This window comes from Bos mutus, chromosome 1, assembly GCF_027580195.1.
Source record: "Bos mutus isolate GX-2022 chromosome 1, NWIPB_WYAK_1.1, whole genome shotgun sequence".
In the NCBI taxonomy this organism is placed as follows: Eukaryota; Metazoa; Chordata; class Mammalia; order Artiodactyla; family Bovidae; genus Bos; species Bos mutus.
This window is the reverse complement of record NC_091617.1, coordinates 77,507,561-77,525,145: the sequence shown is the minus strand read 5'-3', so window position 1 is coordinate 77,525,145 and position 17,585 is coordinate 77,507,561. Positions and strand designations below refer to the sequence as shown.

General features: G+C 38.8%; 1 protein-coding gene across 11 annotated transcripts in view; it reads left to right on the top strand.

Annotated features, from left to right (window-relative positions):
* LPP (LIM domain containing preferred translocation partner in lipoma) overlaps positions 1-17,284 on the top strand; it is a 765,001-nt gene extending 747,717 nt beyond the window's left edge. For all 11 annotated transcript variants that reach the window (XM_070371859.1, XM_070371864.1, XM_070371863.1 and 8 more), the window contains one exon: positions 606-17,284. In XM_070371859.1, coding sequence (XP_070227960.1) covers positions 606-734 — 129 coding nt within the window. In that variant the 3' untranslated portion in view covers positions 735-17,284. The remainder of the gene's footprint in view (positions 1-605) is intronic.
* The last annotated feature ends 301 nt before the right edge of the window (positions 17,285-17,585 follow it).

Sequence of the window (17,585 nt, the reverse complement as noted above, 5' to 3'; positions counted from 1 at the left end):
CAGTGACAGAGGCAGGAGCAGAACAAATGGTGGTACCCAAGGGCCCTGTCCCCCCATCCTGCACTCATCCCTCTACACTGTGCTGTATCCTTTAGAAAGTACAATGGATCATTCCCCACTCCCCCCACCCACCCCAAACCTTAGGATTTTCTTTTCTTTCTAAAGTTGGAGTAAGTATGCAGAGCCTGTTGATGGCCCGCTGCTTAGCAGGAGTCGCTCTGCAACTTAGCTTCTGACCTGGAATTACCACAAGATTCTGTCCTTGCACTTGTATATTACTTTTGAAAAATCTTTAATAATAGATGATAAAGATTTATTCTCTCCTGTTCTTATTGTTTGGGTGAAGGGAAAAACTACTTGGGAGCCTAGGCCCTCGGGTTTTTCTCCTTCTGTACCTGTATTTCCTATTGTGTGACATCAGAAAGGTCATTTTACCCTGTTCTTGTTTATGTCCCCAGCCTCTGCTTCAACTTAATGCACATATCATATGATGTCCTGGGGAAGAGAAGAGGTAGTGATTGGCCTCTTTATGGAAGCTCTGCATGAACAGAGGAGTTTGTTTCCATTTTCACTGACATCCTTTCCCTCTGCCTTCCTTCTTCCAGGATTGTGGTGGTCTCCTGTCTGAAGGAGATAACCAAGGCTGCTACCCGCTAGATGGACACATCCTCTGCAAGACCTGCAACTCTGCCCGCATCAGGGTGTTGACCGCCAAGGCCAGCACTGACCTTTAAATCCAGTCGCCTGTTTAGCGGTTAGTTGGTGGATCCGAGAAGGATGAAACACAAGAAAAATATGACAGAGAAATAGGAAAAGAAAGGAAAGGCAATCAAGCTATGGGGTGGTCTCTGCTTCATCCACTATTAACCTTTCTGTAGAAACACCTAGAATATGAGATTTTTTTTTAAGTTCTTACAATACACATTTCACAGTTAGTCATGTAGAACCTTGATAGGCCTTTGTTCCCAAGGACTTGCACATTTTTGCACGGATTATGCTCCATCCCATTCACTTCTGCATTCCTTTAACTTTTAATCCCTATGTTTGTCTCACTTTTCATCTGGTTGAATGGCTTTTTTTAGTGTGGTATTTGCTGTCACACAGTTTTTCCTGGGTAAGTCTGCCAACTCCCAGGTGCTTTTCGGCTTGAAGGCTCCATCCTATCACTTCCACACTGCCAGCGATCATAAAAGATAGTCATTCATTTTCTGTGTATTGAAAAAAATTGTCTTTTATTGCTCTAAACTAGTCATGTCCCTTGGGGAGAAAATGCACAATTTTATGTCAGGTTATAAAGAATTTAAACTGTAAATTACGTAGATTAAAAGAAGCTGAATTTGCAGCCATCCCAATTCAAAATCTATAATGACCAGTGGTGGGACTCATTTGAAAATAGATATTGGTGAGAGAGAACCAAACTTCAATATTTTTTCTGCAGAAATTACAGATGGGGTATGCTGGAAAAAGCATTTTGGGGTTACATTTGAAAAGGCATTATTATGCCTCAAATATTAAAATTTTCTTTTTCCATGCTACCTGGATATAATAATATGGACAGACTTGGTTTTCTCTAGAATATAACTTCCAATACTGCTCCACTTTTCATATCGGATATGTTGTGACATTTTGTTTGTTTGTTTGGGGAGGGAGGACATACAAACACAACCACCAGAATGTGTAGCTGTGTTCCTCTAGAGGAAGATATCTATAGACAACTGTTCGGTTTTTTTTTGTTTTTTTTTTTCCAGGCCTAGGTCCATTTTACCTGACAATTGCAAATCGGGGCACATAAAATTGTCTTGGTTTTGTTTAGTTTACCTTAAAAAGACAGGAAACTTGAAAAGGTTGTGAAACCACAGTTTCATCATTCTTATAATTCTTCTGCAACTCAAAATACATATTGCAGGAGACATTTTCATATCACTGATGTGACATTTACACCACACTTTCATAGACAATCACTGAAAAGAAATTGCCTTTTTGAAGTAAAAATATGCAGAGTCTAGAATCTTCAGTCAGATTCTTTTGAGGCAGTGAAATGCTTGCCTGCTAACTGCAGAACCACATACTTTTTTTTTTTTAATGTTCTAACACGTTTCCTTTAAGGAAGGACCCTTCTCTTAATAGCAGGTTACCATCTTGTAAACAAAGTATTTTGGATTAAGATTTGTTCAAATCTTTTTTAAGATTAGGTCAACCTTTTTAAAAACTTTCTGCAAGTATATACTTTTAAATTACAAAGTATTTTAAATATAACAAAAATATAGATAATAATATAATGGATCTCTGTGATACCCAGTTTAAGAAATCAAATATAACAAATATAGCTACATTCCCCCATATACCTTTCCTTGATTCCACAAAGATCTTTTTCATGATTAGAAAGTGATAAACTTTTCTAGTCTGACTTTGTTTTTTAATTTTAACACTCAGAAATGAAAAATTATTTGTGAATGTTTTGCATTGCAATCCAGACCTCAAGCATCCCAATTACATTTATTTTACTTTAGTAGGAATAATCATAAAGGTGGTTCATTTTTTTTTTTTCCAATAAGATATCCTTAAGCCTATGGCTCTTCTAAGTCAATCTGTGGCTCATTTGCTTTGGTTACCAGTTTTGTTTTAGAACGACCACAGCTTGAGCTTTTCAAAGGGTCCTTTGACCACTGTGCTTTCCTTACCTTGATTCCCTTGTCCTTGACCTCACATTTCTCATAATGTGAGATACAAGAGGTCCACTTTGGGCAGCATGTGGATTTTAGGATACAATGGCAACTGTATCACTGAATTTCTGTCTTCCAAATGAAAGGAGAGACCATGCTGATGACCTCAAAGAGTACTGACCATTAGACAATTGGGGTGATACTATCTATAATCAGCTTGAATTGCTTCAGCAATTTGTTTTTTATGAAATACTTGGGGAAAAAATGTATCTTTTGGTCAAAAGGAAAGAGCCCAATTTATTGAGGGGTAGAGTTTATCTCTTAAAATACAGTCTTATGAATTTTGCCAAAAGAGGGAGGATTTATGAAATATTTATACTATAAAAATGCAGTAACATTCTACTTGTTGGTTACAAGTTGGTTTAAGTTCTTATGTAACTGAATGTTTACATGCCAAGAAAAAAGAGAGTTATAAGAAAAGGCTGTTACAGGCCCCTCACTGTGACACTGCCAGAATAGTGCTTGCTTACAATCTTTATAGTGCGTTTTTATCACGTAACCTCAGAGTATCTTTACCAAAGATTTTTAAAGTAAATCTCTTTTTAATATAGACTTATCATACTTTTATAATAATGAATGTGCACACCTACATATACAGAATATTTAGATTTAGATTTTTTTCTTTCACAAGGTATAAGGAAAGGATCCTAAAATATTTTATTTCAGGATTTCTTAATTATATGATTTATATTGCTTTCTTGTCTTCTATTAATCATTTGGTATCAGCAATGCCAAATCACTCTTTACTGTTTTAGCTACATGAAATGATGCCTATAACAGATATAAAGATCTAGTGCCTTAAGGATTATAATTCTACTGTCTTATGATATGTTGTCTTGATTGTTATCATTTAAAGACATAGATAATAGAAAAAATCATAGAGTCTATAAGAGAAAGCTTGTAAAAATATACTAAAAAATATACTGGTTTTTAAAAAAATTGTCACAAACAGAAATATTTGGCAATTCCATGTAACATGAGAGACATGGAAAAGGAGAAAAAACCCACTATGTCCTGGGCTCTGCAGATTGTTTTATAGTCAGGTTTCTCCACCACCTGGATCCCCAGCTCAGACTGACTCAGTATGGAGTCTCATCTGTGAACAGATTGGCCTTTAAAACTCAAAATAAGTCATATGTTCCAGCTAAATGCATCAAAGCTTTGAGATCCTGGACATCTCTGCAGCCCAATGATGTGGGTTCTTTTTCCTTTCATTAAAAAATTGTTTTTACCAGAGCAACTTCTCTGATCAAAATGACTTCGTTGTGTGTATGCTGATGAATACAGAGGAGATATCAACACTATAACTGTTTCCTCACTATCTAAGATTCTGCAGAGATGTTTGCGATGATGTTTCAAGTATATAATATTCTAATTGCATTTAAACAAGTATTTTGTATTTGGGTTCAGGGGAAGGAAGAGAGCATTTTACCATGGGGCTGTCGTAGAGGGTTTATGGAATATAGACAGGACTCTGAAAACACAACTCCCAACAGTTTTCCTAGTTAATAAAAATCCTATTAATGTGAACCAGCCAGGAATAACAGTGTTATTTCTATTTGATATGGTTTAGGCTTCTCTTGTCAAATCTGCATTGGGGCTGCCCCTTGATCCCTCCATTATCAAGTTTTGAAGGGTGTTGGGGAAACCATGGCAGCTGCTAGGAAGATCAGGGAAACACTGATGTAACCTCACAGCCTCTCACCATTTCTCTTGGCTTGGAAAGGCTTTTTTTTCCATATACATTTCTAGAAATATTGCTATGCTACCTTAGTATTTCACATTTGTAGTTTAAACAAGCGATTGTCCATCTGTTGCCTAGAGCTTCAGTACATGTGTGTTATGAATGAAATATGACAGCATGTTCCATACCCTGCTTTAGCCATCTGTAGGAAACCAGGAGGCTGGAAAAGATATACCTCTGCAAAATGTGCCTCAAGTTCATTTCCTGAGATCGCTCTTTTGGTGCACTTTCACGGGAGACAATCAGAGAGCAACGTGCATTTGTGCCTTATTTTTAAAGAAAACTTTACACTACTATGAATGCTCCTCTGAAGAGTCTTCACATAAATAACCCTCCCAAATCTCAAAGATGTACTCATTGAAAAGTCAAAATCCAGAGATGTCTGAACTCTTCATCTTAATGTATTCTAGCAGTATTTCTGTTCTCGCCATCTCTTGGGAAGTACCTTATGGTACTAAATTAGGAAAACATTTTTAAGCATTCTTATGCCACAGGTGATGTCTTAGGTGTTGTTAGTGAGTAAGTGGTCTTATTTAGTGGTCTTACTCTAGTTTTAGTCAGCAATGAAGACGTACTTCCACTTGATCTATTCAGCATACCGCTTTAATTGCCACAGTCTTTTGGTTTGCTGTTTTTTATTTTTTTTAATTTTAATAGTATACAGAACCAGTTGAGGATCTTGGTTCTGAGTCATTATTATGGTGCAATCATGAATATATCAGGTCAAGTCATTTCCTTGACAGGTAACTTTTCTCACAAGGCTGTTATTTGCTGCATGCTGTGTTCAGTTGCTCAGTCGTGCCCAACTCTTCGTGCCCCCGTGGACTGTAGTCTTCTAGGCTCTTCTATCCATGGAATTTTCCAAGCAAGAATACTAAAGTGGATTGCCATTTCCTCCTCCTCCTTCCTGACCCAGGGATCGGACTGGTATCTCTCATGTCTCTCCTGCATCGGCAGGTGGATTCTTTACCACTCTGCTGCCTGGGAAGCCTGGCTGTTGTTTAGTTTGCTTATTGTTTCAGCCTTTAAAAAGTGATCTGATTAAAGCTGTGTGACCTGGTAAGAGTTCTCTCTCCCTCCCCCTCTCCCCCTCCCTCCTTGTCTCCTTCTTATTCCTTAACATTTCTACTCATTAGTGTTATCCTGATTGGACTTTTCATAAATAAATTAAATCAGTACATTACAGTCCTTATGGAATTATGATCATATTAGGAGAAGAATTGTACTGCAAAATATATGCAGCATCCATAAATCCTTTCTTTAGAAAGGCATATTTTTCCAAACTGTGTTTATTCATAAAGTGAGGTGAGATAATAGAGTCTTTGGGTTTTATTTTAATGAGTTTTCATCAGGGATTCAGATCACAGAGTTCTTGGCAAATTCATTTATGACTGGCCTACTTTTCTCAGCTATAGGCAAAGTGATCTTTCTAAGACTAGCTTAAGGTTTTGTTTTTTTTTTTAAATCCTAAACATTTTCACCAACAAGACAATCGTGTTCTTAAGTGATGGCATGTTATTTTAGATCAATGAAACTTGAGAATTTTCCATATTATCCTTCTGGAATTTTTACGTGTATTAGCATTTTTTCCCATGACAATCATATTAAACCCTAATACTTCAGGCACAGTATTTTACAGGGAATAGATCAGCAATAGTTTTTCCTGAAGCACATATTACAGACTTGTAGTCTTATAAAAATTAACCTGAAAAGGATCTGGATTTCTCAGTAACGCATTAAAATTTGAGTCTGAGATTCTTTTGATTCTCTGGCTAATACTGATCAAAAATATGCCCTCTGTGTCTGTTTTTTATAAATTTGTTTGGAAAAAGCTTATAATTCTAGGAATGGATTTCCATTGTTGATTTCTGTCCTTAACGTTGTCTACAAGTTGACCTTGATTTTCCTTTTTGGGAAGGTCACATATGAGAAAAGTAAAAGCATATCTAATATATACAATCAATACACAAATGAACTTACCCAGTTTTAATAATAGTCACAGTGAATATATTGTTTTGATAAATAGGTTTTTCTGCTTGTTTGTTTTGTTTTTTAACCGGTCTCCAAGAAGAGAGGAATACGGAGGGAAGGAAGAATTTGAGAGAAGGGGAAGGTCACAATTAAAACACTGACATGAGGATTCTTATAGAATGTAACTCAGAATTTTCACAGAGGTTTTAAGGATTGGCAGTTGTAGCTTTTTAAACAAATAAAATATATTTCTAAGTTTATGAAGTGTTTAAAAATCACTATGGCTAACACTGTATTTTTCCCTTGTCAGAAGAGAATTAAAAGGAGAGCTGTTTCTCAGCCCTGTGGCATGGCCATCACCACACAAGACTCTGTAATATATTCACTTCATCCCTTTGCAAGAGGGCCATAGCTCACTCTACTGTGACAGATGGCGATGCCTATTCTTACATAGTCTTAAGCAAGCTCCAGTACACCCTAAGCATCTCTAAAGGTTAGAGGTTTCTGTTTTCACACACTGAGTATCTCATCCTTTCCAATGTAGGTACCTGGTGAGCATAGTAAACAGGAGTTGCCTTGGTCTGTGGATCTCTTGTTCAAATCCAGTCATGCGCTTTCTATAATGCCCTGCCTACACAGCTATACTGGAATTGATTTGTACCTTTTCTCCTTTTTAGTTGCAAGCACAGAAAACTAACATTAGATTACTAAGTTCAAAGAAGAATAAATATAAAATGGCGTATTTTCCTATCAGTATAGAAAGGAAGGACCCTTACTCCTTTCTCTATTTTACTTTCCTGGCCCCTGTGCAAAAAAAGTTGTAGACACTATTTGTGTTATCCAACATACATGTGGCTTATTTTGTGGAAAGTTGTGTGGAAGATGCATTTTATTAAACTCATTGACTTTTCTCCTATGAAGTTACAAAAACGAAATTGCTAAAATCTTTTTTCTTTATTTCTGATTGTTGCATAATTTACAGCAGTTTCTAACTACCCTAATAAACCTCTCTCATTCTAACCCTTATTATAAGCACAAGTTTTGTAACATTCTATAAGCAAAAGTTAGATATACTAGAAAGAAGAGGGAAACCCATAACTGCGTCTTTTGTAATACTTTAAGATGGTTGCATTAATCCTTACCCACTATGTGCTTGCTACTTTTTTCAATAAACTAATTCACTTAATGGGCAAGTGGAAACATCATTCACCTTCCTTTGCTAGACATTGACCTAATAGACCCAAACAGAAGTCTTATTAAATGACACACACAACTACACAAAACTGTAGCTTCTAAATTCAGTTTTCAGCCCCAAGAGTAGAATGATCTACCAAGATTAACACTGATTTCACTGTGTCATCTTCTGTTCTACACCAGCGTAGAAGGCTATAGCCAACCCCAAGCCTCAGCGCTGTTCCTAGACAAACATAGGCTCATGGGTCTTTTAAGGACCTGAATCTCCTATTACTTTCCCAACAAGTCACCATTCCACATCTTTTCAGAGCTCGCTAGTTTGTAGTACTATTCATGGCAGTCCTTCTACTATTGGGGCAGCTTTTTTCTACCAAAGTTCTTCCTCATGTTAAACAAAATTCGGCCTCTGGAGCTATGCACAGGAAGTCTAAGGTCTATATCTTTGCCTCTAGGTCAGATACCACTCTTTCAACTTTTCCTCATTTATCAACATAGTATCAAGTTCAATCATCCATTTGCTTCTCCTTCGAACAGTTAGATCCAACAATATTTTCTAATTTTATTTCAGTCTACTAAGTGAAATGTAGCCAGCTCTTTGGGTCAGGCTAGGTAAAAACACCCTGTCGGACACGACTGAGTGACTTCACTTTCACTTTTCACTTTCATGCACTGGAGAAGGAAATGGCAACCCATTCCATTGTTCTTGCCTGGAGAATCCCAGGGACGGGGGAGGCTGGTAGGTTGCCGTCTATGGGGTCGCACAGAGTTGGACACGACTGAAGGGACTTAGCAGCAGCAGCAGCAGGATTGAAAGTAAATGGAATTGGAATCATTGAAAGGAAACTGATATTCAATGTGGAAATTTCCCCCAAGGACTCAGACCCAGGAGAGTGAAAACTGGATGAGGTTAGATCTCGCTTGTGTGTAAAACAGTCCTCTTACTCTGTGTACTTCACTGTTTTTGATGTTACCAAAGTCAACATAGGGTTCAGTTCAGTTCAGTCGCTCAGTCATGTCCGACTGTTTGGACCCCATGAACCGTAGCATGCCAGGCCTCCCTGTCCATCACCGACTCCCGGAATCCACCCAAACCCATGTCCACTGAGTCAGTGATGCCATCCAACCATCTCATCCTCTGTCGTCCCCTTCTTCTGCCCTCAACCTTTCCCAGCACCAGGGTCTTTTCAAATGAGTCAGCTCTTCGCATCAGGTGGCCAAAGTATTGGAGTTTCAGCTTCAACATCAGTCCTTCCAGTGAACACCCAGGACTGATCTCCTTTAGGATGGACTGGTTGGATCTCCTTGCAGTCCAAGGGACTCTCAAGAGTCTTCTCCAACACCACAGTTCAAAAGCATCAGTTCTTCCACACTCAGCTTTCTTTATACTCCAACTCTCACATCCATACATGACCACTGGAAAAACCATAGCCTTAACTAGATGGACCTTTGTTGACAAAGTAATATCTCTGCTTTTCAATATGCTGTCTAAGTTGGTCATAACTTTCCTTCCAAGGAGTAAGCATCTTTTAATTTCATGGCTGCAATCACCATCTGCAGCAGTCTTGGAGCCCAGAAAAATAAAAGTCAGCCACTGTTTCCACTGTTTCCCCATCTATTTGCCATGAAGTGATGGGACCGGATGCCACGATCTTAGTTTTCTGAATGTTGAGCTTTAAGCCACTTTTTCACTCTCCTCTTTCACTTTCATCAAGAGGCTCTTTAGTTCTTCTTCTCTTTTTGCCATAAGGGTGGTGTCATCTGCATCTGAGGTTATTGATATTTCTCCCTGCAATCTTGATTCCAGCTTGTGCTTCCTCCAGCCCAGCGTTTCTCATGATGTACTCTGCATATACATTAAATAAGTAGGGTGACAATATACAGCCTTGACGTACTCCTTTTCCTATTTGGAACCAGTCTGTTGTTCCATGTCCAGTTCTAACTGTTGCTTCCTAACCTGCATACAGGTTTCTCAAGAGGCAGGTCAGGTGGTCTGGTATTCCCCTCTCTTTCAGAATTACATAGGGAGTGGGCTAGTATTTACATATGTCATCCATTAGATTCCCATTTCTTGGTCCATGTTCAACCCTTTCACTTTGTCCTTGTCTTCTCAAGAATGAAACATTTCTTGTCTGTGTTCCTATACTGAATATGCAAAAAGAGTTCTGGACTCTTTATAGGTTCCACATAAATATTTCTGGCTAGTTTGGTTTTTGAGATTTGCTTGCATTTTTCTGGGCTCAAATGTTAGTACCTAGAGTTGTTACACTCTTGATGAAGTGAGCAGCTTCACCACTCAATCATTTAAGAACTACCCTGAAGAGTCCATGTTTTCTCTATACTTTTGTCTTTCTAACAAATTCATCTCTTGCTCATACCCTCCATTTAATAATCGCTTTAAGAGAATCAGCCCCTAAGTAACTTTGATTAAAGTCAACTGCAATAAAATCAGATAGGTTCAGTCTGCACTCCATAGGAAGTGATAATAGCTTCAGGAAAAGTAATTCTTCCCAGTGACATCAGTTAAATCTTCATGGAAGAGTGAACTTAAGAAATCTTGATTCACTGGTTTGATTTAGAAGTTTAGAGAAGACTGTGTAAAGCACCAGAAACAAAAGGAAAGCATAGGTTATTTTCAGAGAAGATCCTCCACTTTAAGTATAGCTCATTCTAGAATGTCCTTCACAGAAGAAAAGGTTTCCAGATATTCAGGGTCAGTGAGAAGGGAAAGACATAGAGCAAGATTGATTCCGTTTGCTTTTTCATCTCTGTGTAATTTTAAGATAGGAAAAGTTGTCAAAATATAATCCAGCTCAGACAGTATGAATAGGAATCTTTTTTGGTAATGTACAAAATGTACATTTTCATTGGTTCTTAGCTACGTAATCTACTCTTGCACCAAGCACCCCTATCTTCTGAGCCTCTACAGTATGACAAGCAGGACACCGTATTTTCCTGTTGCTTCTAGGTCCATGATTGTAAAGGACTCCACATTTGTCTATTCCACTTGGTGTTAAAATTCCCTCATGTATGTACTGATAAGTGAAAATCCAGGCTCTGCTTGAGCATCCCCTGCATCAGGGAGCTCTTATTTCTTAAGTTCTTCCACTCCCTCCATTGTACTTGGTTCCAAGCTCCCAGAACCAGTCTTTGGGGCTTACGTGCTCCTTGGTGCCACACAAAATTAATCTCAGTACATAATAAAACATTGCTTCCTCCCTGTTTTCCTTCCTAACCTATTTTGCTTTTGGCAACACATTTCTTTAAAAAATAAACTGTGGTTTTTTGGGGGATCTTTTTTTGGTTTTTTTTTAGCTGAAGATTATTAAAAAAAGCTTTAAATATCCTTAAAAATAGTCTGAAGGTTTTTCTGAGGGTCAGGTTTAAGAGTATGAGTTTTGGGTTGCAGTTCTTACTTTCTTATTCAAAAGAAAAACTATCCTGACAGTTGTTACACAGCTTCATGCCTTCCCCCACTAACTAATCCGTGAAACACTCTCCCGTTATCCAGGCTGTTGATAATGACCTTAAAATGCTGGGAAATGTCAGCGTGTGATTTCCACTTCTAACAAGGAAAATGTCAAAAGCAGAAGATGCTGGTTCTGTTGAAAAGCATTACCTCTAGCCAGTTGTTCTGTGTGAAAGGAAGTAGGTTACATTATGTTGCAGTTTTATATCGAAATTTATACACAAGTTCAGTACAGTTGAAACATGGCGTTAATTACAGTTTATGCCACATGTCTCAAAATCCTAAATTCAAAACTTCAAAAGTTATTTAGAAGATGTTGGCTAAATCCATACAGTATGCTTGTTCCAAAGACATTTGTAACCAAAGATAGATGGGAAGTAGAAAGACAGCCAGAACACTATACCAGGCACTCGCCATATATTAGTGGTCTCTGGGAGGATAAGACTTGCAGGTTCTTCCACCCCAGCCTTGACTCCAAGAGCCCTATTGGCAGAAGCTGTCATCAGTCTCCTGGGCAGGGGGCTTTCCAAGCTCTAAAATAATAATTCCTAAGATAGTTTACAAACTGCTTTCGCACATGAAACAGCTCTGGGAGGAAGGTTATTAATAGCCCTATCCTGAAAGAGAAAGCCAAGGCTCAGAATGGTTAAGTGACTTGCCAAAAGCAATAAGAGCTGGTAAGTGGCAGACCTGGGGACGTACCCAGGTCTGGCAAGTCCAGTGTTCTCTCCAGTGGCTGCTTTCAGGGCACCACATACCTCAGAGCATGCTGGATGCCTCTTACAGACCCCCGGGGCCCCTGTTTGAAGGCATCCAAGAAATTCACACCGATCACCCAGCTATCAGGTGGCAGAGGCATATGGGCGCTGTGGGGTTTGAGACCGTTCAAAGCGTGCGTGCATTTTCTGTGTCTTCTCGTGGGAGACTGCTCGGCAGTCTGTCTGATTGGCAGTGTGACGGAGCCAGTGAGGAAGGGCACCGCGAAGAGCAAACACTGGCACTGAAGCACACTGCAGCAGATTTCCCCGGAGACTCCGGTTTACTTTACATTAACTGAAAACCTCTCTGGAACTGTGAGGTTCCGAATATCAACGGAGGCCACGCATTTAGAATTCAGTGGCGACACACAGAAGTGAGTTGATCCTTAAGACATTTTTCTCTTATGTGGGCTTTGATTTATGCCCCACAGAGGCAGGAACTTCTGCAGGTAAACAATGCATGTTGTCCTCTCTCTCAGCTCACATTTATCAGGGCCCCACCAAGTGTATGTCATAGCATCAGGCCGAGCCAACCAAGTGACCTTGACCTTGAAGTGTCCGTGAAAAAGTGCTATGGGATGGATCGTGATTCTGCCACTTGCCTTTTGCTGTTTGAGAGCCTGGGCTTCCCTTCCTGTTGTCATTTTGTGTTTCCTGTGGGCTTATCATGGGGAGTTTGGTACTGTTGTTTCCAGAATGCTTACTTGGAAGCCAGCCTGTATGTTCTAGAACATGAAATGTGGCGGTTCAACACCTGGGTATGCCTCCTCTTGAGCAGCATCTGTCTGGAAACAGTGCCTTTTGATGTGTCCTCTTGGGTTTTCAGTTCCTCTCATTTCTAATTGTAGTTGTTTGACTTGAAGTTAAAATCTGTTAACTGAAAAATATTCTTTCTTCATCTGAGTTAAATCTACTGCAGGAACCTTAAAATGAGCTTACCTAATATGCTTTCTAGGCATCTTCTTTCCCAGGAGGCTTCCATCCATCAAATCGGTCTCATTATCCTTCTGCTAAATTCTCTGGGATTAATGAGGGCCGAGTTAAATAACAAGTGGCTTCTCACCCCTTTCCAGTCTGCACACCTGGGAAATACAGGTGGTGCCAGGGGGCAGCAGCTGAATGGCTTTGGCTGAGATGACATTCAGACACCGGGAAGGAGCCTCATTTTCCAGTGAGGTTTGATTAATGTTATGATTGATGGAGTGGAAAATGATTCTTGTAAAATCAATGATGTACCCCGCCCCCCCCCCCACACACACACACACAAGAGTGGATTAGCAGAAGAAGCACTTTGAGAACTCTTCAGAATTTTCTAGGTGGGTATGCCTGAGCTGAGACTCACTTGGGTGGAACCTGTGATGTCTTAGACAAGGAATAAAAGGACAGTGAAGTTTTGAATATGAAAAAGCAGCTCATTAAAAAAAAATAAAGACAGCCATAAACTCCAGTTTATCTTTATGTAATATAAAGGAAATTATGAATGCATTTTTTTCTTCCTCCATTGTACACAATGTTACCCCTCATAACTAGGAAAAATACAATTGTGTTGTCTTCAGAACACTCACCCGTGCATCTGCATGCACACATGCTCACACACTCACACACACTATCTCATACACACACACACATCTTCCAAGAAAGCTGATGCCTCAAAAAGGAAATCTTATTTTAAAACACTTGGATTTTTCAGGCCAAGAAACTAATAATTCCTAGACCTGACCCAATTTTGTGACTGCCAAAAAAGAAAAGAAAAAGCTATTTAAATTTTGTACGGATCCATTTATCCTTTAGAGTATGCCAAAGCAATTTGAGGTGGGGGTGGAAACTAAGGTATTTATCTCTGCAGCTGGAGGCTCTATGTATCTATCTGCTGGGAGTCAGATAAGAACAATTCTTGGGTGATTATTATTGATACATTGTGTTGCCGCTTTCTCCAGTGCCTGCTTTCCTTCCTACTCTTGTTTAAGAATAAGAGTTGCTTTTTTAACTCCTTGTCCTCCATCATGAAGGAGTAAATATTAAGCCTAAAGACTTCCCTCACCAAATCATTTCACTCCATTTCTGAACTAATTTAGAAAGTGCAAAAGAGGGAGAGCTAGCTTTTCTTGGATACATTTTCTCTTTTTCTTCTTTCTCAGGAGACAAATATAAAGGGAAAAAATCCAGTTCCTTTTCATCTCTTTGGGTGACAGTTGATGATCCCTTAGTAATTATAAACTAGAAGTAGGAGAATAGCATGGCCAGGTTATGATGTATCTGCCAACATGTTTCATTCCTTCAAATTCAGACTTTGAGAGGAAACGGGATTTTATCATTTAAATGCAAACAATGGGAATGACCTCATGTTTTAACTTTGTCACAGAAAAGGTGAGTTGATATTTAGCAGTGTTTGCATTTCACTAACCCTCTGTGCCTTCTGCTTAGTTTTTAGATGAATGCTATTACAATAACATATCAGGATGAAATTACCAAAAAGTGTTAAGTGCCTCGGACCTGCCTCACTAGATAGCAATTTGAAACTGGGGTAAACCATGCCAGCCTTCTTACTTAACTGAAATGTCTGAACCAAGGGTTGAAAGACCAGTAGTTTATAATGAAGTCACTGAAAAATCATTTTAAATAACTTTCTTCTTTTTGGTACCTTTTATTCTCTTGGGAAAGCTGATGAGCAAATTATCCAAGAATTAATTCTTATTAAACAGTCAGAATATCCTCCCCCCCAAAAAAATCTGAATTTGTCCTCATTAATTTTCAAGAAACATATGAAAAAGCAAATAGAATTAGAGATGGCATTGATTGTCTGATTATTTAACACAAATGAAATTTTGTGATTTAATGTGCCTTAAGGGAAATGTAAAACTTTCACAACAGGATTTTTTGAACTTTTACTGTGTTATCTATGCAATTAATTACTTTGCTTTTTATTTTGTCTTTTAAACTTCACCTTTATCATTTGTTAAACAGACTTGGGGCTGCCTCCTTTTCTACTGGGAGCATGTGCAGTTATGAGATGCACCCCCCCAAAAAAGGCAGGGAAAAGAAAGAACTTTCTGGTAGCAAATCTGTGCCGTGAAGTAGACTTGACATGAAGATGCAAAGCGGGAGGATAGTAATTTTCTCTGAGCTGCACACACCAGCTTTTATTTCATGGCTTTGTCACAGGCTTTTCTCCTTCTGTGCTGTCACCTTTGAGAAAAACGATTGCACCTTCTCCAAGTCTGCCTTTTAACAGCTACAGTTGAGTTGGCAAGACTTCCCCAGCTCTGAATATAGCCATTTGCCGACTCCGGCCTCTTTGCGAGACTGACTCAAATCTGTGATCTTCTGTTCAGCATACACATCAGCAAAGTGAGAAGATGAGCACTAAATATAGGCTCTATTAACTTTACTTTTAGATTTACTGCCTTCAAAAAGTGCCTATTCTGAGAAACATAGACGTTCTTCCTACATATGTATGTACACACGGTACCCAGAGTCATACCGTGCAGCCTTCAAAAACACACCATCGAAAGGAGTAGGTGCTAAGAAAAGGAAACCTTGCCAAATGGAAGAAAGTCACTCATTTCCAATATCCCCTCCCGAGTGGCACCGTGAAACAGGCTGCAAGCACATTTCCTGAGCATTCCTTGCTGATACAGCCACTTTATATTTTTATCCTACTGGATGGTGGCATATTGCTGAGGTTTCCTGTACTCTACTTCAAGGGAATAGATTATGCTTCATGGAATTGGAACATTTAGTCAGGAAAAAAAGGTTGTTTAAGAGAATCAATGAGCCAGGGCCTCTATTAGGATATGTGTCATATGTGTGTTTTATAAACTTAGCATTGGTGAGCTTAGAATGTCAGCACATTGCTTCTCCTTTTATCTCTCAGGCTCACATCAGTGAAAACTAAAGTCTTGGCTCTGACAATTGGAGGCTCAGGGGGCCAAATGCCCTTGCCAGATCCTTAGAGCATCTTTACTTTGACTCCTAAAAATAGTAGCACATGCTATTTACTGGCTTTTGCTTCCATGGTTCTGTCACTGATATAACAACTGTAGATATTGTCAATGGAGCAGCAGCTCAGCCTACAAAGTTGGATTCCTACCCAGCTGTGGCAATAAGAGAGGGTCCAGACCAACGGGGCAAAGTAGACTATGTATGATTTTAGGAAAAGGGTTGAAGGGAGGACGTGCTTCCAAAAAAGATCTTTCTCAATGTGTCGTCTGACTCAACCAGCTGGCAGATTACACTTGCCAAGTCGCTCTCTTCCCTTAGAAGTCAGTTAGCTCCATGTTTGCTTGATTCTGTCTCTGCTTTGGAAAGGCAAGGTACCTCCAGTGGGCCTTTCCCCAAGGAAGCTCTTGCCATCCTCTTGGTCACAAAGTTGTCTCCTATCCCACCCAATTTCACAACAGGAAGTAAAGGGAGACAAGCAATGGAAGGTGCTTCCTGTGTCATCGACATCAGTCACCATTCTACTTTCCATCTAAGGGGCTCCACTGCTTAAACTAGGGAGGAGGGCAGAACGGATCATGGTTTTATCATTACTAGAGTGTGGACCATCTTTCCTTAGTTGTCTTCATTTTATGAGATGACTTGTCTCCTTGAAGAAAAGTGATACTCTTCTCTAAAACTGTCTGCTCTTCCTGTTCATGTTCTTGTTATGTTTTTACTTTATTCAGTTTTAAACACTAGTCACTTTCTATTTTGTTAGAGAAAAATGTGCTAGATAAGAGTTTGGAAATCTCCACGATATCAAAAGGGGCATTGGAATACCATAGTTTTTTCTCCTTGGAAACAAGATAGACTGGGAAAGATACAGCATGGTTTTGTTCCAGGTTTCAACCTGATCACGACTATGAGAGAGTTTTATGTAAACGTTAAGTGGTATTTACAAAAAGATAGATCAGGGAAAAGAGGGGTTAAGCCAGGTTTTCTCTATGCTAAATGTGTCAAAGAACAAGAATTTCCTACTAACTATAATCATAGCCCCACCATGATTGCTACAAATCTGAATAGCATTCTCTGACTTAGGGAAAGCGACACAAAAAACACGTAGAGAACATGCCTTTTTTCACATATATGATACTGACAGAGCCATGGTATTCCCAAAATGCAGATTTCTCTTTTTTATTCTTAGCAAATTACATCGCTCCTCTACATCATGAACCATCACTGACAAGTCCAACATAGCCCTCGTGGTTCCTTATAAAAGTAAGAGAATAAAATCTGTTATAAGCAAGTGATTTGGGTTATTTTCTTTTGTATTTATACATTACCACCTCTATTAAATCATGTTTAAATTTACCCTCTATCAGTTTTTTCTATCAATTGTTTTTCCAATGCTCTATAAGAATAAATATGAAAATCGTATTCCTTTTTTCTGTTAAAAAATTGCAACTATGTTATTATATTTAGAAATCCAATAAAGTTATTACATTTACTTGCTTATGTGTGGAATTCTTTTTGAGCTGGATAATCCCTGTCTCTTTCCCCCTAACCTCTTTTACTGTGATTCATTTTTTACATCATTTGCTTTCCATATGGTCTTCTGAGAAAGGGAACGTCTCTCAAAAGAAATATGATGCCAACAAGAATATGAAGGCACCCACTCTTTTCCACTGTTAGCACAGAACATCTTAAGGTTAGACATGTTCTAGAATTAGTTGACCACTTTGTCTTAAACTTTCAAGTAAAGAACTTTCCCCTTTTAAGTTGGATCCAAGCAAATCAGTTCCTGAGTT